A 26,475-nucleotide genomic window follows, 5' to 3' on the forward strand; every position below is an offset into this window, starting at 1 on the left:
GACTTCATTAGGAATAACGGTAAATAAATTTTATAAGTGAGTGTTTTATAAGCTAGATAAATTTTAGTGCTTATTTAATGCACATAAACAGATAGATCGAACGTTGACCTGGCCGGTTGAAAGGAATATTAATGAAGCTAAAATTGAAAGACTATATTTAAGAAGAATCATTAAAACAGTAAATGTTAACATAAATAAAAACAACAAAATTATAATAAGTTTGTTTATTTTTAATAAAAAACAAAGAAATAATCTGCGAGATAATTTTTAACAAGTAATTTATCACATTTGAATAACTTTAGAAGTTATTAGAATTTTTGGTTTACAAATTTTTACAAATTAGGGCATGCGGTTTTGCGAAGATAAGCCTTTCCAGATGGTACTTGGACGACGGTAACTCCTTGAGGGAACGACTTGTCGAGCTCATCCTCAGGCACTGTCGGCAGGACCATGCAATCGTCACCCATCTACAAATATGTATATTGAATTTTTAAACATCACATATGAGCGTTAATTTTATTCGAGGGCCCCGGTTAGAATAAATGTAATTTTAAGATATTATATTATTTTTTAACTAACTCAGACCAAATAATAAAAACATAATGACATTTATTCTATTCTACACACATGGTATATTAAGTTTCTTGCTAAAAGTTATGCTATATTATTACGACAAAATTATATACTACTTTTTATTATTGTAATTAGTACATATTATTATTGTATTTAAATTTTAAAGTGTTGGCAACATTATATAATATGATTGACTAGAAGTTTTTGCGATATATTATGTGTTTTATAGATACCATAGAAGTAATCTGACCCAGCGAACATTGTTTTCCCTTACCACATACGATACGGCTACATAAATTGTGAACGACCTATTCGCATACCTATAGAATAATATGTAGATATCTACAAAAAAATCAGTCAAGCCGTGGAGAAGTTCGAGTACATTCGCGTGTGTATTTGCGCGAATTTGAAAATAAGTACATACATAAAACTAATAAATTATAAATAATTTACAAAAAATGTCATTTAAAAAATTGATTGATATACATATTCATAATATCGTAACTGCGTCTTTCGCCTACATTTACAATGTAAAATAATTTGATCATTAGATTTGAAAACCAAATATTAGTTATCATAGAACCTTGGATCAATGTCATACGAAACGCAAACAAGAATAATAATAAAAAAATAATTGAATCGTTTTCCTTGCGGCGGTTCCACATTTAGTCCCGTGAATTCACACGCGAATTCATCATTCACACTGCCAATTTACAGCATAAGTCGCGTCCTCCACATTCATGAGATGGTCGCAATCCCAAAAAAAGCAAAACCCGCCGTGAAATGGATGTGGAAGCTGTTGCCAAAATTACGATGTTCATTCTTTTTTAAGTAAACCTTCCAAAGGTCTTTCTGGTGAGACTACATTCGAATAAGACTACTTTCAAAATATTTAGGTAAGCTGATAACCGAAAAAAAAATGAAATTCAGGATAGGTACGGCGTTTGATCAAATATCAATCAATAACGATATACGAAATACTATAGAATAGATTGATTTAACCTGTAACATATCGTTAACGAAAAAATTTTACGACGTACTCTAGAAATGTTTTATGTATTTTTTTTTTCGAGCAATCATGTTGCTGGAACACGGATGTCGGATGCCGATAAAAATTGCATGTAATAGATAAATGGGAAGTACTAAATATTAAAATGTCATCGCTTTATGTTAGCACTCCGCGACGAGGCGTAACAATGAGAAAGTTTTAAGGCACATGATACCATTGACGATTATTTATTATGAGTCAATACGACAGTACAAAGCGAAGTTAATGATAATTATTAATTCCTCGACACGGATCGGTTGCTGCAATAGCGTGATGCCAAGAAATATGTAAACGATGCTTAAGATTCTGATAGATCAGTTTTGTATTTTGTTATATGAATATGCTCCATTTCTAGTGAGAGGACAATTGTAATTTTTAATTTTTATTAACCGCAAATTTCTATGGCAGAGTTTCTCACCGTTTGCGTTATAGAATTGAATGGGAACTAGCACATAATACAAAGACAATATATATACATTTTTTTCTTATATTTAAAAGCTTTAATGTTTAAACTACATAATCACCATGCCATATAGTCGCAGGCAAATTGTATTATTTCGCCGTTTACAAATGTTCGGCATCAGCCCATATTATCTCTGCCCACTGCAGGGACGCGGGCTTCCTATGAAATTTCCAGACCATTTACACTGTAAACAATTTTATAGTCACCTCGTTGACAATAATGTTATAAGTTTATTTTTTCAGATAAATTATTTTTCTCTATATTAATATTTAGTTGTAACTTAATAGTTATAATATTCGTCATATTTGTGTGTATCAGATGTCCGGTAATTAATGGCTAACCTTGAAACGGCTTCTAATAGAACTTATTGCCTTTCAAAATATATCTGTGGTATCTGGGAGACACCTGTTAACTCCAAAAAGTTAAATTTTCAGGAGAAGCAATTTAACATATTTTTGGCTGCTAAAAATCGGATATAAGATATAAATGATGAATGAGATGAATTATGTCATATTATAATGAAATATCATATATTAACCCTTTTTTTGCTTGTACAGTTTACAAAATTGACGCAGTAGTTTAGCGAATAATGTGACTTATCAGATTATTACAAAAAAAAAAATATTGCAGTGGAATGGACTTATCTTAAAATGAGCAAAATAAAAATAATGATTATTTCATTGCTATTCATTTAATTAAAACAATTTTACGTTATTTTTGTTATATTTCTTTATTTATAAGTTAATTTCACAATGGAATCACTCTTATGGCTAATTTTAATAAAAGTATGGACTTAACAGGAGTGTACATGCAACGAAAAATTTAAATAAAGGCACATATCAAATAAATACCAAAACAAAAGAATCACTCATTTGGATACTAATCATAATCTGCTTCGCTATCTGAGTAGTTTTCCAAAACAGAAGCTGATTGGTTTAAATTAGAATAGAAATCGCGATATACTGGATCAATGAATTGCATAAGATCCATTAAATCTTTAAACTTTTTGGTTAAAGATTTAATGGATCAATCGCCAATCCTCCGACATATGCCTGTTCAGGGAGTAATGTTTCTAAACAAAATATACTTTGCCTTCCTCTTCTTTTCATTGAAAATGTCCTAAAAGGCTCTGATTTCTCCACTGAATACTTAAAACTTACTTCCGGTGATTTTTTTTCAAATTTTAGCCAGAAAATACTTTTCCAAGCAAAAGATTGTTTTGAAATGTCAATATTTTTTTGACAAAATTCTTAGTAGTTTCGAAAAACCGTAAAATTCGGTTTGTGTCATAAACACCGAGAAATTTTTGCTTGTCATTTTTATAACATTCAACTGCAATATTCGGGTTGTACTCTTTAACAAATCTTTCTATCAACGCATGATCACCGTCACACTCTAATAAAATGAGTGTGACCTGGCACGAGAAACTTGTGGTGGATTTCGGTAGATTTTTGAGCCAATGCAATACAATACATAACAGGTAATATACAGGGTGGTTCTAAATTACGTTGACAAATTTGAAAATAATAAATTTAAAAAATGGGACATGCTGCGTTGCTTTTGTTTTTTAATTATTATTTTCACATGATTTGGCGCCAACTTAAAGTTATTTGTGAAGAGAATAAATTAAAAATTAGTAATTTTTTGCAATAATATCCTTATGGTAAGCGGCAGTGCGAGATACTGCGACTTTAATACGATGTGCTTGGCCATCTTGGTGATCGTCCGGGAAGAGGCAGAAAAAGAACTCTGAGGACGCCTAGGCTTCGACATATCGTCAAACAAAGATTGACCCGCAATCCACAAGCCAAGGTAAGAAAAATGGCTCGAGATTTAGGTGTAAGTCATTCAACGTTGCAACGAGTTGTTAAAAATGAGCTCAAGTTAACAGCATACAAGCTGCGAAAAGCGCAGCGGTTGGGTGATAAAGATAAAAAAATACTCCTTGAAATAATATGTCGCTTACTGAAAGCGCGCTCCGCTGGTGAAGCATGGAAAAATATTTTTTTCACAGATGAAGAAATTTTTCCGATTGAACAGTCTCATAACCGCCATAACGATAGAGTTTACTCTCCTAGTCGCCCCGGAGTCACATCATTTATCCCCCATCGGCAAAATGGTGGTTATTTTGAAAATAAATAGATATTTACATTAAAATAACACTGTATTTTAATTATTTAGTAGTCACCGTTATATATACCAAATTGGAAATATAAATCCAAATCTGATAAGTTGCAATAATTAACATGTAGGTATCTCATGTTTTTGGTACATACGCGGTAACTGGGACTTAACAAGTTTTAGTCCATAGGCATAAAGCTTGGAATTAACATTTATGTACTTGTTATATTAGTTATCAGGTTTGGCATCGAAAGCTACTTACTATGCTATATTAATGATAATTATAATATATCTTGATTGTAGCAAAAAATCTTGGATTTAACAGGAGTGTACATTTTTTTTTCATTTACTTCCCGTGGACGTAGAGATATCACGCCTGGATCAAAAAAATCTGCGCTTTCTGTACTTATCAAACATGTATCTAACAAAATTTTGCCAAAAATGGAGTTAACAGGTGTCTCCCAGATGCCACAGATATATAGGGTGTAATCGTTAAGTGTGCACAGGCGATTATTCCGTAACTACTGTAGATATCAAAAAACTTAAATCTGATATCGAAAGCCCTTTTCCTAATAAGTAAAATGACAATAATAACTTTTTAAAAATAAAACGGGAACTATTAGTTAATGTAATTTCGATATCAGTTTAAAGATTTTTGATATCTGAAATAGTTACAAAATAATCGCCTGTGCACAATTAACGATTACACCCGGTATAAGAAACTATATCCCCTGTACAAAGCTAAGTCGTGTTAGTTACACTTTCAGCTCACTAAGTCATGAATATGGTGGAAATGGTATCACTCGTATCGTAAAAATAGATCGATGTATATTTTGAAACATACTAATACTGAAGTATTAGAGAGTAGTAATTAGAAAGTAGTTTTGCATGATAAAAATATATGTTGCCATTTTAAATACTTTAATTTATTTAAAATGCCTTGGATTTTTATTCCTCAATCCAAATATGCGGAGCACTTTTTTAAACACACTTTTTTTTAAGGAAATATTGACAATTAACCGTGTGCTATTTTAAACGCCGCACATAATACACACGGAGCTACCTTCTTCATTATGTTATGTATTTGAGAAATCGTTACGTCGACCGTTTTAAATTATTAGGTTGTAATCACATGATATCTTTAAAGTTGCTAGTCACTTTAAAGTAAAATGAATATAGATACATGTAATTTAGATAACAGACGTTAATAAAAACTGCTATCTTGTTTTTATTGCAGTATCGTCATATTATATAAATTATCAAGCTGATGGTAATAAATTATTACAATATTTATTTTACAATCAGCTCATGTGTCATCATGATCCAGTCAAAATAGATGTAAGTAAGTCATAAACATATGTAAAACAATATGCCATAGTCAGCCTCGCAAACGCAGCTAAATATTACGAAAGAATTGTATGTGAAAAAGTGACTGGAACATTTCTGTAGAGAATTGTACTATGATCTACAACTATTGTCTGACTTGATGTGAAAATTCACGGTAAATTTTGCCGTTATGTAGAAAAATTAAAAATAAAACCTAAATTTTGCATGCTTGACCTTGGATCTTTTTGTAAAGAAATGTGGATTCTTGAAATTTTATTTACGATATGTAATATTTGTAACATCTCTCGATTTTCAGCTCTATCCTAATTTTGACTGATTTAAATGTTCATTTAGACTGGACTATTATTTCTTGACGACGCGGTTGGCGCAGTGGTAAAGTAACTGCCTACTGAGCCGACGGTCCCGGGTTCGATCCCTGGTCAGGGCAAATATTTGTGTGATGAACTCAATTATTTGTTCTTGGGCTGGGTGTTATTATCTATATATGTATTTATAATATTATATTTATCGTCGCCTAGTACCCACAACACAAGCCTTAATTGAGCTTACTGTGGGACTAGGTTGATTTGTGTAATAATGTCCTATAATATTTATTTATTTATTATTTATTTATTTATTTAAGTAAAACAATACTCATCATCTTACCTTCCAATCAGCGGGTGTTGCTACTTTATTCTTTTCAGTAAGCTGCAGGGAGTCAATCACACGAAGTATCTCACTGAAATTAAATTATTTAATAAATTTAGTTCTCTTTGTTTAGTTATCTTAAGTGTGTTTGGGTGTTTTACATATTGTATAAAAGAAAATAATAAACAAAATATATGCAAATATGTAGTTGCCTAATTGATTGAAAGTATGTACTATGCATGTAATTACATAAAATTAAAGTAAGATAAGACCAGATTTGAGTCAAATATTACCTAATATATACCTAATATAATAACAATAATAATATACTTTATTATTATAAATTAAGTATATTATTATTGTTATTGTATTTTTTAAGTTAAATAATCCATACTTACATTATAAATGCGAAAGTAGCTCTGTCTGTCTGTCTGGTATTCAATCACGCCTTAACTACTGAACCAATTTGCATGAAATTTGGTATAGAGATATTTTGATACCAGAGGACATAGGCTACTTTTTACCCTGGGACATTGGATAGGTTTTATTCCGGAAATCCCACAGGAACGGAAACTATGCGGGTTTTAGTTTGACTTCGCGGGCGATGCCGCGGGTGGAAAGCTAGTTTTGATATAAATAGTCAATTTGGTAAACTATTTTTTTTAACAAGCAGTCTATACTCGATTACTTATTACAAACTAGAGGTCCGCCCCGGCTTCACCCTTGGTACTTATTCGCAATAAAAGGTAGCCGATGTCCTTTCTCGGGTATCAAAATATCTCCATACCAAATTTCATGCAAATTGGTTCAGTAGTTTAGGCGTGATTAAGTAACAGACAGACAGATAGAGTTACTTTTGCATTTATAATATTAGTATGGATTTCGCATAGGATGATTGGATGTTTATGTATTTTTTTTTTAATGATTCTCAGGAATCCTTATTACTGTCCATATTGATAATATCATGTCCAACACTAGTGCCATACTTGTCATGGGCATGGCCATAGCAATATCTATTTTCAAATGATGGAATTGTCATCAAAAGAGATATGTAACATTTTGTCCCTATTTGTTATATTATACTCAATCTAAAAAAGTTAACTAACAAAACATTAAATAAGTGTTAATTTAATATTCAATGGCAAGATTAGGAAGAGTCATATTTAACAGAAGTAGTAATATTAATACTAGAGGTCCGCCCCAGCTTCACCCGTGGTACATATTTCGCAATAAAAGGTAGCCTATGTCCTTTCTCGGGTATCAAAATATCTCCATACCAAATTTCATGCAAATTAGTTGAGTAGTTTAGGCGTGATTGAGTAACAGACAGACAGACAGAGTTACTTTCGCATTTATAATATTAGTATGGATTATGGACCTAAATTTAGATTAAGAACAATCAACTTACTCAAAATTTCTTCCAGTGGTAGCAGGGTAGAGAATGGAAAGTCTATATTTCTTAGTGGGATCGATAATGAACACAGCTCGTGCAGATAAAGGCATGCCTTTTGCATCCAACTCATCCTTGTCAATCATCCCCAACTTAGAGGCGATTGTACGATCCTCATCTTCAATAATGGGATATGGAAATTTCTCCTCCTCATTGCAGGCTGGAACATGAGTGAGTGAAAATTTAAGCAAAAATTACATATGAATTTTGAATTTAGCTTTGTTTTATAAAGTAATAGGTTGGAAGTTACAGGCAACAGATTAAAATATAAATGAATTTTATTTTCATATTAAATACCCAGATTGTGGTTGTATTCATAGTCAATTAATACTGGTTCAGACTCAACATTACAATTAATAATAATAGCCTAGATCTTTATATTTTAATAATATTTCCAAATTCCTTCTCTAAGACCCATCTGGGAAGGAAACAGCGAACAGTGGAATATTCGGACATTCAGTCTAGATTGAATAATGTAATACATAATGCAAATATCAAAATTCAAAGTATCACCTGCATAGCTTTTAATATCCTTGCACCATTCCACATGAGAGGAAACGGAATCACAAGATATGCCAATGACTTTGACATTGCGCTTCTGGAATTCAGGAAACAGCTTCACAACACGAGCTAGCTCAGTGGTGCAGACTGGTGTGAAGTCAGATGGATGAGAGAACAAAATGGCCCATCTATAAGGATGCAAGACTGGTCATATAGTTAATCAATAATCATATATGCTAATACTAGATTTATTTATTTATTCTTTACTAGCTTTCCACCCGCAGCTTCGCCTGCGCAGTCAAAGTTAAACCCGCATAGTTCCCGTTCCCGTGGGATTTCCGGGATAAAACCTATTCTATTTCCCGGGATAAAAAGTAGCCTATGTCCTTTCTCGAGTATCAAAATATATATACCAAATTTCATGCAAATTGGTTCAGTAGTTAAGGCGTGATTGAGTAATAGACAGACAGACAGACAGAGTTACTTTCGAAAGGATACTTTAGAAAGGATATAAGCTACTTTTTACCCCGGGACATAGGATAGGTTTTATCCTGAAAATCCCACGGGAATGGGAACTATGCAAGTTTTTCTTTGTGTGTGGGCGAAGCCAGGGGGGAAAGCTAGTAAATTATATAATAAAATCTTCCTCTTGAATCCCTCTATCTATTAAAAAAAAAAACACATCAAAATTTGTTTGTATGTAGTTTTAAAGATTTAAGCGTACATAGGGACAGAGAAAGCGACTTTGTTTTATACTATGTAGTGATTATAAACAGTAGGTAGTTGGTGAATTTGTGATATTGTAGTGGGTAATATCTAGGTGTAATAACCTGATTTTAAAAATACTTTTACCAATATAAAGCCATGTTATCTGTGTCATTGGCTATATTTTTTTTCAGGTTCAACAAGGAACTAGCACCATTACAAAATATTACATCATGTATTTTCACATACTTCTATAGACATACAGATTTTTAATCAAAAGTGATTCTTGGCAGTTTCTTCGGTGACCGTAGTACCTACGTTTTTTTTTTAATGATATAACTATTTCTATTCCAGGCTGAGACATATTCTTGTAGAGGCTTAGTGTAGAGGCATATAATTAAATACTTGTAAGTATTATTGATAAAACGTTACTTACGAATTTCCAATCCAGTTGTGAAAGTCTATTTTGCCTTCAGTAGTATTGGCAGAGAAGTTGGGAAACTTTTCTCCTAAATACATTGTACTTAGGTTATTACTAATAATCTCAATTATAATAATATTTTATTTATTAACAAATTCAATTGATGAGCGAATTTACTTTTTATTTGTGCAAACTGCAAAGCGTTCATCCAGAAGCAAAAGGTAAAATTTTGGAAAAAAAAAAGAATTAATAAAATACAACTCTCGTTTGTTTTATCTTAAAACTTTTACGTTGCCGCCATAGAGAACGAATTACGAAAGATTACTCATTACAATGAATGACATTTAGATGACAAATCAACAATGTTTTACAATGACAGTTGACACAGGCAATTAATATCATATTAGGTACCGCAATGAAAAAGGAATCATTGCCGTGTTTATTGCCATAGAAAAAGTCACTTTATACCATACTAGCAGCCACAGATCTGTGCTAGCAGCTGTAGAGGCTAGATGATGATGATGATCACTCAGCGAGGAAACTCTTATATTTGATGATAACTTTTTGGGTATGAATTTTTCGTTTTCTTTTTCATTTTCTTGAACCATTTGTAATATAAAATCATCTTTCATAATATAATGACCTAAACATAAATTTATTAAAATCTAATTTTTATTTGCATTTATCTGATAAAATATCACCTAATACACTCTTAATTCCTTTTCTAAGCTGGTGGACGCGAACTGGTCCACGGGTGGACGCAAACTGGAATTTTTGGACGCGAACTGGGTAAAACGCCTAATTCTGCTATTTGTCTAGATAAATAAAAACCACATGATATTTCCAACACAATTGAAAGTAAATCTTAAAATAGACTATGTAATGAACACGTTACATAAATTTTGAGTTGAAATTTGTTCTGGAACATTTTTATTTTCTCCTTCAAACTTTCCAACTGCACTAAGTGGACGCGAACAGGCGCAATTACCCTTAATATATTTACTCCATTGAAATGTTACATTTTTTAGGCCTAACCATGGCCTAACCTTGCAGTTTTTAGAGTACGCAATTTTATGTTTTTGATGTGTAGGCGGGGTCAGTGAGTAGCTAAAACCAAGTTTGTGGGGTTGCCACCCTTGTCCCACGGCCGCCATCTTGAAAATAGCGGTTGAAATGGTTTTTACGATATATCTCTTAAACTATTTATCTGATAAAAAAATTGTTAGCATTATTTGTTGCAAATTAAATTTTCTACATCTTTTGTCCAGTAACTTTTTGTCGTAGAACTATAAATAAAAAAGTTATAAGCGAAAACGTTCAGAAATTAGAGCTTTTTATATTTTTCAATAAAACTTTTTTTTATCATTTTACGAAGAAATGATATCAGACCATTTTTGTAGATTGTTTTTCGAGGAACAACTTTTATATACAACATTTTTTCATTACGTCAATAGCTAAGGTTTTACAGCGCTCTGAAGTGAGTACCATTTTTCAGTACTCCTAACTATACATATAATGGCTACTGGCTCTTTTCCCAGACTCCAGAACAATGGAAGCACACTGCAGAACATTTCAGCCCTGCTTTTCGACGTAAAAAAAACGCGCTTCCAGACTTCAAGTCAGTTCAGTCAATAATTAATTATTAATAATATTGCAAAATTAATTATTAATTATTAAAAATATTAAAAACAATTACTGATGACAAATTATTATTAGTACACACATAATATATGTATACTGTATAGTTAAGAGTACTGAAAAATAGTACTCACTTCGGAGCGCTGTAAAATCTTAGCTATTTACTTAATGAAAAAATGTTGTATATAAAAGTTGTTCCTCAAAAAACAATCTACAATAATGGTCTGATATCATTTCTTCGTAAAATGATAAAAAAAAGTTTTATTGAAAAATATAAATATCTCTAATTTCTGAACATTTTCGCTTATAACTTTTTTATTTATAGTTCTACGACAAAAAGTTACTGGACCAAAGTTGTAGAGAATTTAATTTGCAACAAACAATGTTAACAATTTTTTTTATCAAATAAATAGTTAAAGAGATATATCGTAAAAACCATATCAACCGCTATTTTCAAGATGGCGGCCGTGGGACAAGGGTGGCGACCCCACAAACTTGGTGATAGCTTCACACTGAACCCCCCTACACATCAAAAAAATAAAATTGCGTCCTCTAAAAAATGCAACCCCAAATGTAACTTTTCAATGGAATAATTAAGATTAAGATTTTATGGGGTAAAAAATAAAAATCCAATGGGTTTGTCAAATGTATTCAGTAATATTATATTGTATGCTCGAAAGGATTCGTGGAGCAGTTAAGAGGTATATAAATAAAATAATGTGAGACATTTTCCATTCATTTATTTACACATTTATTTAATATACTTAAAATATTTTTTTTTACATTACAATCTAAAATAGGACGTGTTCACAAAACAGATAGGTATCAAAGGTAACCTTTTCGTGTTTTTGATCCTGTTCTATTCATAAAAAAAAACAAATTTATTTAGAAATATAGTAACAGATAAATATTGAATGGATCCTTAGTGTGCGTCCACACTGAATGCGCGGTGGCGGCGGCCTAGGCGGGCGCGACGAGCGGGCGCTCGCGGTGGCCACACCGACGCGCGAGCTCAAGTAGCGGTTCGACGTTTTTCGGGTGTTGCAAACTTTGGACGACTTGCTTTTTTTACTGGACAGTCCGATTTTGAGATGAGATCATTATAGAAGTTGTACACGAAATAAATAAAACAGAGGAATAACGGGTGAATCTTATATGAAGAATTGAGATTATACCCTAAAAAAATTACTGTGGTGTATATAAGTGTTTTAGATTGAATCGCACTTATAAATAAAGAAGTTTCACTTCAACAATTAAGTATAATTACCGCTATTTTACGAAAAACAATAAAGGATATAATATAAGAAGTCGAGCGACAAGACCGAACTGGTTTGATACCCCCGCCGTCCGCGCATTGGGTCGCTTGCTGACTAGGCCCGTAGTGTGGCCAGAACGCGCGGATAGGAGAGTTTGAAAACTACGCGCGCTGGCTCGCTCATTACCGTCGCCCTAGGCTTCCGCCATAGTCATTTCAATGTGGACGCAAAGGCGCGTTTCATACGTTTGATATTTCGCGCCCGCCGTCGCAACCGCGCTAGGCTCGCAGTGTGGACTTGCACTTATCGTTAATTTTGGATAGTGAAAATTCGTTTTTTTTTTTTAAATTAATTTAACTTTTTAGCAACATTTTAAACCCTTTATCCCGAGATTCAAAAGAAAAAAAGGTATTGTTTTATATATTTTCATTTCATCAAAAAATGAAGGTACCGAAGGATAGCTGAGGATAGCTTATTTTTGTCGGATTTGAGAACGCGTCCCTGTGTCACTATCGAAGTGATTACAATTATAATAACTTTAAATAAAATTATAAAATTACAACATGGTCTAGAATCTAGATAATATGATGAGATGTTTTGACATGAATATAGGTAATATCTATAAATAATAACAATCTTGAATCTATGAGCTACTGAATAAGTCATAATATATTTTGAATGAATTGTACAGTTGAAACGTTTCCTAATTGATGAATGTAAATTAAAAAACTACCTTGGATAATTTTATTTTTGACATAATCACAACACCGAAGACACGGTATTAACATCTACAGTACTTGTATAATGTGATTTGTGCCTCGGCGGTGTTCCGTGTTCTTCAAATCAGTATACCTACAGCCGCGCGGGCGCACACGTTAGGGCTCTGGGTTGCCCGAATGTAGTTTTTTTACTATAATCTACATCTACATGACGACACCGTCCGCTCGTCCCGTGGCTCGTCATTATGGAATATTCGAGGATGTTGGGTGCTGAGATCCGAGGCACGTAGGTATAACTTTGCGCTCCGCACGTTTGTACGAAGACGGAATACTGTAGATATTATTTTATAGTGCCGAAGAGAAATAGTTTCAATTATGTATAAAGTATGGTTTTTATTAGTTAAGTTACCATTGAGTTATTTCAAATCAAATTATCCCTCATCTATATCTATTAATTTCATCAGCATTTCTGTAAGTACACTGATTAGTGAATAGACATAGACGTATGACAAACATTTATTAACAAAAATAACACATAACATTACAACTGACAACCTAACATAACACAGAACAACTACAATAATTATAAACACAAAACACTGTGCAAAACACAGATGACAATAATTTAATTATAAAAAAAGTAATTGCAATGCAATAGGTAAATAATAGTGAGGCAAAAAATTAATGTTCGTCGGCTTGTATACAGTATTTATGTGCCTCAATTATATTAAAATTAATTTTAAAACAAGTGAGCAGATATGGAAAAAAAAAATTAACTAATAGTCTCCAGTTAGGCTTAATTTTATTTGAATAAAAATATTTTTAAGGGTGGCTCTCCATACAACCAGGGATGGGAAGAAAAAATATTATATTCGCGAAAAAATCAGAATCACGCGTCTTTTAACTAAGAGCGGGCAGCGGCTCAGCGACGTACACGGACTGTTCGGCGTCAACTGTTTGAAGCGGTCCGTGTACGGCCGCTCTAAATATTTAAAAATGAAATAGACATATTTTATAAATGATTTTTTTTTTAAATTAAAAAATGTCCCTTCGAAATACACCAACAAAATTACGTAGACCGCGCGAGCGAAGCCGCGAGTGGAAAGCTAGTAACAAAAAAATATAGTACAGAAACTTTAAAATTATCAAAAATGAAGACTGAATTCTTACGCAATATTTTGAAAAAAAATTACTTGTACTTATTCGACCTCCGAAAATAAGTTACTGCCTGACCTGTAACCATATAAAAATACATAAGTTTTATGCACTATCGATGCAATATCGATAACACAAATAAGAAGCATTATCGTAAAATTGTGCATTATCGTAAAATTATGTGCTGTTAAAAATATTAAATATGTATGAAAAATTAATATTAACGAGCAGAGCATAGACAAATAATTATTTCAAGGAAGAATAGAGAAAGTGTGAGTAAGAAATATCTATAGTACGACATAAAAGAGATGAAATTAATTATTTTGGAACTAATTCGTTTTTCATTACCTGGCAACCCTGAATTGGCAATGTAGCTGTCAAGTTGAATAAAAATTTTTTGTTTTTTTCGTGAAGTGGAGAATTATTGAGATAAAATTGTTATTTAGAACAAGAAATTTAAATAAAAAAGGAGTCATCATGAAAAAGGTTAAACGTAGCGGTGTCCGTGATGTGGTGTATAAAGTTTTTATTCGGTGTTTGTCCGAATTTCAAGCTGGAAATTTATTGACTGATTTGGAAAACGTTTACAAACGTACATCAGAATATACCGGTGAGATTCCATTTATTTTTGCTCAGTACTACGTAAAATAGAATATTCCATTAGTGACGAGTGTTTAATGTATGTATGTATGGCGATTATTACGTTTTCGCAATTTAATTTGAGGTTATTTGTATGTAAACAAAAACTAGTTTTTATAGTGCGACCAGCACAATTTGAGTCAAGAAGTTATATCCAATCCAACCAGCCTCAAATAAAGTACCTAGTTTAGATTTTACTACATAGTATAGTGATAACTGTTTTCATACAGCTATCTATCTATTAATCAATCAAACCATAAGAAAAAAAATCTTATTTACTGTATCATATTTACAGATACTGAAGATGCCGCGTACCCTCTTGCCAGTACTTCGAAACAGATTGATGATCAGTCCTTTGAAGGAGTAGAATATTTAAATTTTGATGAATTATATTAATGTACAAAATTTATCTACAAAAAAAATAAAAATATGTGGTTTTCAAATCGCCTTGTTTTTTTCTACCCGACGGACCCAGAAAGAGGGTAATGTGTTTGAGCTGCATGTATGCTTGTTTGTTTGTATGTTTGATTCTATGTGCGCCTCTGCAGTCTAAACACTTGACCGATTTTTATAAAATAACTAATTCCAAATACATTTAAGTAAAATTTGACCTAGGTAGGTCAACTAAAATACTAATGTATTTTTGTCTTAAATATTTTACACTATTGCTACAATGAAACAATTATAACGGTTTAAATCGCGGTATTTATTTTAGATTATATTATATAGATTTTTGGATTTTTATTCTATAGTATCAAGATCGCTTGCGTCGCAGTATCAGTGTTGCTATATGAGCGACGGTGGCGCCCTCATTTATTTTCATCTCTTTTGTGTCGCACTGTATGTCAATGTACACAGTACACGCTTCATGATAAAATATTAAACAACAGAAAAACAATTGCACGTCTTAACCCTTAATTACTTATTATAATTAATAATAGTGTAAAAACATAATTAAATATATATTTTATAAAAAAAATGCTAAAAATGTTTGGAAATCATAAACAAACATAAAAACATTCATCAAACACACAAAATAGGTAATTGAAAACACAGAGCAACGTCTAAAATATTATTTTTGGCATATACATATATACAAAAAAAAGAAAGTGCCGAGCACCCGTGTCAGAAGTGAAACTTCAAAGATACCAAAATCGTCGCCTTACTCCATGACGTGAAAGTAATGCCATGACGCGTCCCTGAATTTTACTCTCAACGCGCCTAAAGTGTCAGTTCAAAAAAATAAACTATTTTGAACGAATCGCCTATTTTGCATCCAATAGAGAAGCCCTGAATTGTTGTGGGCAAAAAAATTTACCAAACACATGGCATTTAAATGCTACATTCTTGTCTTCTTTTCTAGAGTATGATGGACAGCGACTATGCTTAACAATCTATTGTTGATTCAGGAACTTATTTTTTATCTTCGGACTCTTTTTCTTCTGTCTTTTCCGACTGTACTGAACTGTACAAGGAAATTATTAGCAATTTCATCTTTGTAAGTAGAAACCAAGACTTTTTGCTCCTCATCCGACCTCTCTTCCAACCATTTCCGTATTTGTCTTTCTTTTTTCATAATGCCAAGAAATGAAATGAAAAATAAAGACAACAATACATAAATTATACACATCAACAAAACCTGATTGCAAACATTATACCTACACAACAAGTACACAACAATCAAAATAAAAAGGGATAAGTATCTTATATTTCAACAAATATCTTGATATTAATGGAGACAGTAAAGTGAGTTCTGATAAAGTAAATAGAAGAAAATATCAAATTAAACATAGACATATAAATTTAACCTTTTTTTTTCAAAATTCAAAAGAATATTAAGCATATTTTTTTTAGGACTGACCTTTAAAATAGGTATTATAATTCTTCAATTTACTGTATTAGGACATTTATTATAGATTTAAAGATATTTGATGAAATACAAAATATATTTTTAATAACATATGGAAGTACCCTGTATAAGCATAAAAACAAAAATAATATTTACTATATATGTACCCAAAATTTTACATAATTGGTCGCATAGGGTCAGCACCCAAGAGAACAGCATCAAGTGTGTATGTGATGGTTGTTGGTTCACAGCTCGTTTGCATTCTTGGGAGGGAGGTAGGAAGCTACAAAGAGTGTTGCATTTTAAACACTCAATATTTTTATTCCAATAATTTCAAATTGTCTGGACCCCATGCGCCTAATTAAGGGTTAAGTTCAGGATTTTAAGTTTAGTGGTTCCTAAGAGTGGTTCCATTTTAAATCAATGTATAAACTATTGGTCATTATTGTCACAGTACGCAGAATAAACAGTACGGAAACAAAACCCCTGCAATTAAAAAATTACCTATGCAAAATTAAAATAAAACTATTATACATAATGGATTTTTATCACAATAAATTTCTAATGTATTTAGACATTATAAGTATGTATGTTACACTGGGACATTAGATACAGCAAAAAGTTTGAAACTTGTACATATATTTGAAGTCGATTACAGCCAATTCAAGAAGGTAGTTGGATGCCTGTGGCTGTTGTAAGTATAAGATTTAAATTGGGTTTTAATTTTTGCAAAAGTACTTTAGAAAATTAAAGAACTCTTCTTTATTAATTTGCTTTCAGAGTTATTTGCATTCCGTATTTACGTATTTACGTACATAATATATTGAAAAACCTATGAGAGTAATAATTGAAAGGCTTACCAACCTATAACAATAATTGAAAGGCCTACCATCTGAAAAAATTAATATTCACTTAATGTGAAAGTGTATTGTGGACATCACATTATTTTACTCACACATAGAACATTATATCAACACAGTCAAATTTTTTTGCTTTTATTATACAGGGTGTCCCAAGGAGTATGCATATACTGAAGCCAGGAGGTAGAGGACCTAGAGGGCTATCTGAATCACCCCCATGTATGTTATGCGATTTTTCGTATTTTCGGAGTTATGAAGTTTTTTAAATTGTCACCTATTGCCGAGTACGATGAGATTTTTATTTATAGTGACGTGACTTATTGCGATAGATGCTTGACTTTTTTTGTGTACTAAGCCAAAAGATAGGCCAATTCATTATGGTAATATGTACTATCTATCGTTAGATCTTTTAATGGAATAAAAAAAATAAAATTACGCAGTATGTTCACAACTTCAAGGGCCCGTAAAAAATAAAATCACATAAAAACGATTTTCGTTCGGCTTTTAAAACCTTGCTCTATCAGGTAGCTACCCTGAAAATTTCATTTTATTATTAGTAAGGCTTGAATCGAAAAATTTAAATCTAAATGTGGTAAGTGCAAAATTTTAATTTACATGATGATTACTTATTAAAAACAAATTAAAACCAATAACAAGGTGTTAAATTGCAAAAAATATTCAAAGTTGTTTAATGCAAGTGCTAAATCACCCGAAAAAGTTGTTTTTTAAATGTCTGAATGCTCTTCACTTAAAATTGTTTTTTTTAATATTTAAGTTAACGTTTGATTAAAATTAAGCAATTTCTTATGAAACCAGAAAACGGCTGTTCTATTACATATGAAATAATAATTAATCTCTTATACATTTTTACACAAATGTTAAATAAATTTGATGATGAAGTCATCGTGTTATGGGTTTCTAATTATAGGTCCACCACTGTAGGTATCTTAAACATTTAAAATCTTGGATGCTACTGACAGCACTGCAACGGCTAAGAATGAGTCTAATTGATGTGCATGTTGGTGTGCGTTACCGTACTGTTCATCCCTCTACTGTATCAATATATGAATAAAACACTTACTTTTTTTTTATAACAACTTTATACTTCTTCTCATAAGTGTTAACTTCACGGTATTTCTTAGTCTGATGGTTTATATCCCAGGGAAAAGTGCTTACAAGGCAACTTCTAAACCTTCCCTCATACTTTGAAAGCATGTCTTTATGCACAAGGAAGTCTACAAACCATAAAACTACATCATCGGGTTGAGTTTTTTCAACACACTTTACACAAAGTAAATCTGCCATGCTCAAAAAACCTCTGGTTATATAATTCTTTTCCAGATCTACCAATGTTTGGTCTTCTTTTTTCTTTGGTTTTTCATTACTTGACTCTGTAAAGGTAATGTCTTGCTAGCTAACAAATACAACATTATGGAGATTGGGAGAATGAGAACCTCCTCCTTTTTATTGAAGTCGGTTAACAAATTGTTACTTCTATCCATATAAACTTATCATTTATGTAACTCACCCCCTGGCTGTCGGTCGCCGGGGCTCCTTTTATCTCCATGTTCATTGAATTCAGACATAGTAAGAAGTTCAATGAATTTGATGTAGGTATAATGGTAAAATTTATGAAAAAACACTGCGTATCAACTATTTGATTTATGAATACTCACTTCTCGGAGACTCACTTACTTTTTAAATAGATGAATTTTAAACAGGAATTGGTATTTACTTACTCAGCGCCGCGCAGGAAATAGAATTAGTAAACTCTATGCGCAGGAATCACGCAGGAATCAATAACAGCATTATCCAAGCAATAACACAAATCTCGAATATGTATTGATTTCTGGTCACCAAAGAATATACTACTCACCTTCGGCGAGCTGGTCACTGACCTCTATTATAGAGGTCAGTGTTTCTGGTACAATATCTCATTGCCAGTTGTATAAAATATAGTTTTCGTTCAGGAATCATGGAGCGGGCGATATCATCTAGTTTCATAACTATTTAATTATTTTTATTACTAAAAATCAACTAAAAATACTTACTAATAATTAATAAAAAATTGTAGGCCAATGCGTGGCGCTGAATAATATTATTACCTATCTTTTTTTTAGGTTCATTTATAAATCGTTTAGAAGGTATAATCATGGACCTGAATACATAAAATAATTGTATTTTTAGAAAATACAAAAATAATTCTATGTATATATTTGTTTTTTTCTGGATATTGTCATTAAATATTTTTTAGTTTTTGAATTGTGATATCTGTGGTCTAATCAATGGCGTCACCGTCAGATACTTTAGCTACCCGTTGCTTCTGTATTTTATAAAATTTGGCAATTTCACAAGTTTGCAAGTTATACTTTTGGATTGTTTTTGGATAAGTGTCTTGAGAAGGTAAGTAAAAATTGTTTGCCGATCATATTTACTTGACTATTATTCGATTTACATACTTGATGATCCGACACTACACAAAATGGACGTCATATATATTGTGACGTGATTATGTAAAAATGTTTTATAAAATTAATATTGGAGTGATAAATATAAGAAAAGATCAAAAAATATGTTGGATATTTGAATGAATCAAAGTTAAGTAGAAATCATACGTGTGTTGCAATTGCAACTTAAAATAAGGTTTCCTGGCATAGCTGTTAGTTATTATTCAGAAAAAAGGCATGGCGATTGGCGCTGGCTAGTCATCTATAACAGCACAAAAGTTTTGTCCGAATATATCATCTTATCCAAATCTTTCTCTATATTATAGTGTTAATTAATTTCGTTTCCGAATGTTGAGGTCAATGTCCTCTTCTAAACATGTATTGAAAGGTATTTACAATTTACATTATAAATAGGAATGATTGCTATGCGAGTGTCCTCCTATGGAATGTTCAATCTCTTATGTATTTATTGTTTAGTATGTTTAAAACTATTTGTAATACTATAAACACATTTTATTATCAAAAATTAAAAGTAGTATTCTGACATTGTTTCTATATTATAACATATACAACCAAAACTAAAATAAATTAAATTAAATTATAAACAATTGTATGTTACCTGCCTATATTTGAGGGTGACAATATATTTTTGGGAATTGGGTGCAAGTATATTTTATTGAACTCACATGTAGTAAGATAGTTTGTTATATTACCTATCTTCGAGACTCAAGGAAAGAGACACAAATAATTCTAAACAATATTATAAGTTTAATGTTTTATTTACTTTAATTAATAGTTCTTAGTGAATATTGGCTAAAATTACCAATTGCTATTTGCATGTGCTACAGCTCACATGCAATTATTTAATAATAAATTGTGAATTGTTTTATAAAAGGACTAAGCAAATTGACAATACAAAAGTAGAAAATGATGGAGCTTTGTAATAGGAATATAATATTGTTTTGCTTGAGGGATATACTCCATGCTGTTTATAATAATATCTAAATATCCACTTGTTTCACTAGTAGAATAAAGTTGTCTTAATTCCTAGTTCTAATGCTTTTATCTTCATATTCATATTTTAAGACCTAAACTTATTCTTTAAAAGGTTTTTAAGAAGAAAATTAAACACAAAAATAATACAAGAAACCAAATAATGATGATACAATTAATATAGAACAATGATACAATTAAACATTTACAATGCATTTTGATTAATGTAATGTTTAAATAAATGATCAAACATTTACCAGAACTTGCCTTGTTAAGTATCGGTCAATCTCTGTTTAAATAGTTTTCCTATGACAATGCTTATCACTACCTAATGAGCATTCCCTTTTGTGCTACTATTCTTGACCTGAATACTCTATTAATGCTTTGAAAAAAGTACTTTTGTATCTCAATCTTAGTTAATGATGCATATTCATTACTTATTAGTATTATGTAAACATGTTTGGACAAACTGTTTTACAAATAAAAAACAAAAAAAACACCCTTGAACTCATGACCTCTCCATTTAAAGTTGGTAAAAATCGAGTCTAAAGGTTTTAGTTCCATACAAACAGGTGAAGCTAATAAGTAATAAGTGTGTAAAAAAAGTCAATGCATACTAACTAATAACTATATTATTTCTTTAATTATCCTATTCCATCACATTATCAGTTTTATTAAAGTATAGTTAACAATAGCAGTTTTAAAGGTTTGGTAAATTATCAATGATGTTTAATTCTAAGTATCTCAATAAGGACATGATCTCTGACACCTCATCAACTACTGATCCTTTGTTTGACTGATTTTAATGTTCCTATTTATATAATGGAATGAGTGAATCATTTGAAGGTCATCATTATTTTGTTTATATTGAGATAGAGTATATATAATGATGTTTATGATATAGGTATTACTGTAGCTAAAGCGATTTTGTATGTTATGCATTGCATTTTCTTTATTTAGTTGCACAGCTTTTTACGACTATTCTTTTGATTTTGTTTTATATGATTTTAAAATATAAATAAAGGCATATAATATATAAAGGCAGCTTTATATTTTTGTGACTTTTTTTTTCTATTTTGTGAACGAATGAATATATTAATAATTTAACTTTATATATCTGTATATGTATTAAGTACTTATTATGTATATGAATAATGAATAATATTACGGTATAGGAAACAAGTTATTCAATTGAACAATTTTGTTCTAGATAATCACTTCCTGTTGTGGTGCTATGAACAGAAATATAAGTCAATATTTCCAATACAGTGAAAAGAACCTCCAATAAGTGTATCAAAAGAAATATAACCAAAAATGCAGACCATTAAGTGTGTTGTTGTGGGTGATGGTGCGGTCGGTAAGACCTGCCTGCTTATCAGCTACACCACAAATAAATTCCCATCGGAATATGTACCCACTGTATTTGACAATTATGCAGTGACCGTCATGATTGGCGGAGAACCTTACACTCTGGGTCTCTTTGATACTGCGGGTAAGTTAAATGTTAAAATGATTAGTTTATCCCTCTGTTTAACATAAACTGAAAAATATACATTTTAAAACATGTATTTACTTCCAGGTCAGGAAGATTATGACAGGCTGAGACCACTAAGTTATCCACAAACTGACGTTTTCCTTGTTTGCTTCAGTGTTGTGAGTCCCAGTTCCTTTGAAAATGTTAAGGAAAAGGTATGCTGTGGTGTTTTATTATTCATTTATCTTGTTTATACATTCCAGTTTGTTATAATGTTTTATATTCATGAATTTCATTGATATCCGTCTAAAGAAATTCCAATGTTTTAAATTATTATTATGTCTGCCTGTATGAAATTTACTGTGTTAAAATTTCAGTGGGTCCCCGAAATAACTCATCATCAACAAAAGACTCCGTTCCTGTTGGTTGGGACACAAATAGATTTAAGAGATGACCCTGGCACCATGGAAAAGTTGGCGAAGATCAAACAGAAACCAGTGTCTCTGGAACAAGGAGAGAAACTAGCAAAGGAACTGAAAGCCGTTAAATATGTGGAGTGCTCTGCTTTAACTCAGGTATAAATTATAATACGCTATACATTACCCGATTTCTCCTGCCTTGTCTGGGTAAAACTTATTTGCTTTACTAGTATTTACAATTATTTTTTTTCCTTTATCCCATTGAGCCCCAAGCGGCCCAATCGGTTCCAGACACAATAGATTTTCTATTGTGTCTGTGGTTCCGGGGCCTGTGTTATTAAATGTAATATTTGGCCCTACCACCTTATGTATATGAAGGGTCATACTTGGGCATAACAGTAGATAAAAAATAATGCTGTTGTATAACCAGACAAAAAAACCATTGTTGATGAATTAGCACGGAGGGAAGTCTGTACTTACATTAGATTTACAATGTTAATAAAATAAAATAATTAGAACTCTATATTCCTATAACAATGTACTGTTAATTATGTACTTCATTCATCATTTATTTAAAACGAATACGTATTTAGAATCCTTTTAGCTTATCTGGACAGAAATTTACTACACTAAAGATAACCACTATCTACACATACAGAAACTATGTATCAAAAAATCTCATAATATTAAACCTTGGCTTAATAGTATGAGAATTTTTAAGTGTCAATCTACAGAAAATAGTAGGTACTAGCGACCCGCCCCGGCTTCGCACGGGTGCAATGCTGATACTAAATACACTACAGAATAACTTTTAACGTTGTATATAAAAACATAGCGGCCCGGCCGGCCGGTACCGCCGCAAACGGTACGCCCCGCAATTTTTAAATCTGTAATATCTTCGAAAATATTCTCTTAAATCATACGGTGTAAAGGGCCATATAGATCTATATTAAATGAACAATGTATGTTATTATACACATAAACCTTCCTCTTGAATCACTCTATCTATTAAAAAAAACCGCATCAAAATCCGTTGCGTAGTTTCAAAGATTTAAGCGTACAAAGGGACATAGGGACATAGGGAAATAGGGACAGAGAATGCGACTTTGTTTTATACTATGTAGTGATACTGTTTAATACAGGCGTAGTGCGGGACGGGGTGAAGGTGATTTTCATGTGATTAAAAATTAAACCTATACTCCGATTTATAGTAGACTTTCACAGTCATGATATCGCTATATGTGTGGGTGAAACCGCAGGACATTGCTAGTTCTCTATAAAGTGGAAAGTTTAGAAAGTATCCAAATATTTATGAAATCCATTTAGGTGGTCTGTAATTTTTATTTTATTAACAAAAATATTATCAAAAAGTGTTTGTTTTTAGGGCTTTGTTACGGTTGGTTTCACAAAGTGTAATAGTTTCATTTTCATTTTTTTATTAATGATTCATCATTTATTCATGTACATAAGAATTAAAATACATTTCTTAGTTTAGTGAAATATTATTTCCTACACTTTCATATGAGTTGTTTATCCATTTCATTCAATGAATGTATATTGAATTCCAGAAAGGGCTGAAGAACGTATTCGACGAGGCAATTCTGGCGGCTCTGGAGCCTCCGGAGCCCGTTAAGAGAAGGAAATGCGTGTTGCTGTAATGTCTCCTGGACTAGCTGGCCTCCGTCGCTCGACCGGCGGACGTGCATTCGTCACTGTAATATTCATCTTATTTTTATAATCCCACGATTAACAAATATTATGCCATAAATGACGCAATGAGTATTACAGTTCTTATTGTTTGGGCCATGCGCTGCACCCTAACGGCCCTCTGAGTTTTCCAATTACCTATATGAGTCAAGTATTGAGACGATTTTATACCATGTCATATTTTGTCATTTATATAAATTAATATTTGATAATGTTAAGTCATTTGTATAAGAACCATTTATATGGGCGGTAACCTGTACTTTTAAGATGGATTGACATTTAACATGTACTAAAATGGATTATTGCTTTTAATATATTATGACGTATAATGATATTTCTTATTTATTTTATGTCAAAGTTATGATATAACGTAATATGTATTGTGTTTGTCTAAGAGAGACTGAGTATGTGAAAGTAGTATGGATTATTATGTTTATTTTCATAAATGATTTGACCGTTTTTGTTTTAACCAGATTTTAATGAATTTAGTTTTTTTTTGTGCCAATGTGATAAATGATCATTTAAACACTGAAAATTATTTAAATTATAATAAGCATTGCACAGTCTCTCTCTAATAATTATAAAAGTTTATTTAATCATTATTTGGCATGTTACGATTATTAAATAATATGCTTATCTTATTAAGAGATTGGAATTTCGATACAATTATCGATAACTTTATAGTTAGTTCGTATAACACTATCACAAGCTAATCACAGTCAGTGTGGGATTCGCTATACAGAGTTTATTATTAGGATGTAATATAAGAAAATGTTCGCATTTTTATCACAATTATACTGCAAATGTTTTGACTGAATTAAATTATTTCATTCCATGTAATGTCTTTGCATTTTGTGCGATACAATAAGGGTTACAAGTGCCTCGATTTTTCATTATGAATTTCAGCTTCAAATATAATATTTGGGTTTAGTTTGTACGCTCGGTATGTAACACTGCCACTCGAACGCTAACGCACAGGTTGTCATACAAACATCACACCACACACTGCCAATATCTCTTCACTACAAGCTCCTACCAATGGGATTATTCATATCAGACCTTTTTTTTTTATAGTGGGGAAATCTTCCAAAGATACCCACGGCCCCCGGGGAAGAAGCCGTGGGTTATGTCGGATTCTTACCGACTAAAACCCCACTGTGTTCCGTCGAGCCGCTTTAATGATGGGGCCGCGGGTATTTGTTAGAATTCTTCCGCGACCATATTATTAATATTCATATCAGACCTGCTATGATTTAGAATATAGCATCTCTAATGTCTCAAGTGAAGGGTGTCGGTAGTTTTTTAAAAATATGCATCCATAAAATAGACACAAATAATATGAAAGTTGCAGTGTCGATACCGTTGTTCATTAAATATTACATTTAAACAAGTTTAACACAACAATGAAGCCATTTGTGTATTCTAATATTCTTGTGCTTCATAGGTTACATTAAAATGAAATAGATCCTTGCACTCGCCATCTTGCGATGGGTAGCCTGTGGCTAAAATAGAATTGACCTAAGTATGTGATGTTACAAAAAATGAATTATTTTCATTATGTATCTGGATAGTATGCGCATTGGCTTGCGCAATATATCCCATACCCTAGTATGACGATATAGAACATTTGTCTTTATATATTATTTGGTTATTTCATAGAATTTGTGTTTAGAAGCCGGAATTTTAATCACAACTTTATCCTTACTCAATGATACCCACCCACAGAATATGAATTAAAAAATATAATATGTCGCTTACTGATCCTGCTGTCGTATTTCTTTTTAACATAGCTATACAAATTTTATATAACGCATCTGTAGAGCAGAAAAAGTAATTTTAATGTATTTAGTCAGGTGATTAATATTAATATGAGCTAAAAGTATTAATTTTTTTCAAATTTGATTTATCTAATTATTATCTGCGAAATTGACATCGTATTATTGTTCAATTATATCTCTATTATTTAATGTATTTTTTTGTGTCAGTAACTAGAAATAGGTGTATATTGTATTAATAAATGTAAGAATTAAACACATGTTTTATTTAATCACCTTTATGAAACA

General features: G+C 31.7%; 3 protein-coding genes across 6 annotated transcripts; 1 reads left to right on the forward strand and 2 right to left on the reverse strand.

Moving 5' to 3' along the window:
• Nucleotides 1–209: 209 nt before the first annotated feature.
• Nucleotides 210–9,584, reverse strand: Prx6a (Peroxiredoxin 6a). Its single transcript, XM_090104242.1, has 5 exons — nucleotides 9,272–9,584; nucleotides 8,143–8,318; nucleotides 7,588–7,789; nucleotides 6,198–6,270; nucleotides 210–467 (listed from the first exon to the last, which is right to left on the reverse strand). The coding sequence occupies exons 1-5, from the start codon at nucleotides 9,352–9,354 to the stop codon at nucleotides 333–335; spliced, it is 669 nt and encodes a 222-aa protein (XP_089960368.1). The 5' UTR covers nucleotides 9,355–9,584; the 3' UTR covers nucleotides 210–332.
• A 2,874-nt stretch (nucleotides 9,585–12,458) lies between these two features.
• LOC149911215 (uncharacterized) lies at nucleotides 12,459–19,229 on the reverse strand. 4 transcript variants are annotated; one of them, XM_090104269.1, is made up of 4 exons: nucleotides 18,901–19,105; nucleotides 18,454–18,763; nucleotides 14,063–14,102; nucleotides 12,459–13,975 (listed from the first exon to the last, which is right to left on the reverse strand). In XM_090104269.1, exons 1-3 carry the CDS (start codon nucleotides 18,956–18,958, stop codon nucleotides 14,069–14,071), a joined length of 402 nt encoding a protein of 133 aa, XP_089960395.1. In that variant the 5' UTR covers nucleotides 18,959–19,105; the 3' UTR covers nucleotides 12,459–13,975; nucleotides 14,063–14,068. The 4 variants fall into 4 exon arrangements, 3 of the variants coding, with proteins under 3 accessions (XP_089960395.1, XP_089960386.1, XP_089960377.1); XR_016456979.1 differs by lacking the exon at nucleotides 18,901–19,105 and adding an exon at nucleotides 19,112–19,229 and having other exon boundaries at nucleotides 12,459–14,102; XM_090104260.1 differs by having other exon boundaries at nucleotides 12,459–14,102.
• Nucleotides 19,230–19,641: 412 nt separating this feature from the next.
• On the forward strand, nucleotides 19,642–26,443 carry Cdc42 (Cell division cycle 42). The gene is made up of 5 exons (XM_090104285.1): nucleotides 19,642–19,775; nucleotides 22,023–22,304; nucleotides 22,392–22,501; nucleotides 22,664–22,861; nucleotides 24,274–26,443. The coding sequence occupies exons 2-5, from the start codon at nucleotides 22,127–22,129 to the stop codon at nucleotides 24,361–24,363; spliced, it is 576 nt and encodes a 191-aa protein (XP_089960411.1). The 5' UTR covers nucleotides 19,642–19,775; nucleotides 22,023–22,126; the 3' UTR covers nucleotides 24,364–26,443.
• The last annotated feature ends 32 nt before the right edge of the window (nucleotides 26,444–26,475 follow it).

This window comes from Colias eurytheme, chromosome 1, assembly GCF_061535395.1.
Source record: "Colias eurytheme isolate Ceu_HAF_F1 chromosome 1, ilColEury1 Martin Lab GWU primary, whole genome shotgun sequence".
Classification (NCBI taxonomy): Eukaryota; Metazoa; Arthropoda; class Insecta; order Lepidoptera; family Pieridae; genus Colias; species Colias eurytheme.

Bases quoted from the DNA above. Each gene is read 5' to 3' on its own strand.
- LOC149911215 (XM_090104251.1), bottom strand. From the start codon at position 18,958: ATGTCTGAATTCAATGAACATGGAGATAAAAGGAGCCCCGGCGACCGA. The intron at 18,764-18,900 runs GTGAGTTACATA...TTACCTTTACAG, and splicing joins CGGCGACCGACAGCCAGGGG to AGTCAAGTAATGAAAAACCA. The intron at 16,230-18,453 runs GTAAGTGTTTTA...TTATGAAAAAAG, and splicing joins AAAGTTGTTATAAAAAAAAA to AAAGACAAATACGGAAATGG.
- Prx6a (XM_090104242.1), bottom strand. From the start codon at position 9,354: ATGTATTTAGGAGAAAAGTTTCCCAACTTCTCTGCCAATACTACTGAA. The intron at 7,790-8,142 runs GTGATACTTTGA...CTCATGTTCCAG, and splicing joins GGATATTAAAAGCTATGCAG to CCTGCAATGAGGAGGAGAAA. The intron at 468-6,197 runs GTAAGATGATGA...ACATATTTGTAG, and splicing joins CAACACCCGCTGATTGGAAG to ATGGGTGACGATTGCATGGT.
- Cdc42 (XM_090104285.1), top strand. From the start codon at position 22,127: ATGCAGACCATTAAGTGTGTTGTTGTGGGTGATGGTGCGGTCGGTAAG. The intron at 22,305-22,391 runs GTAAGTTAAATG...ATTTACTTCCAG, and splicing joins GGGTCTCTTTGATACTGCGG to GTCAGGAAGATTATGACAGG. The intron at 22,502-22,663 runs GTATGCTGTGGT...TTAAAATTTCAG, and splicing joins TTGAAAATGTTAAGGAAAAG to TGGGTCCCCGAAATAACTCA.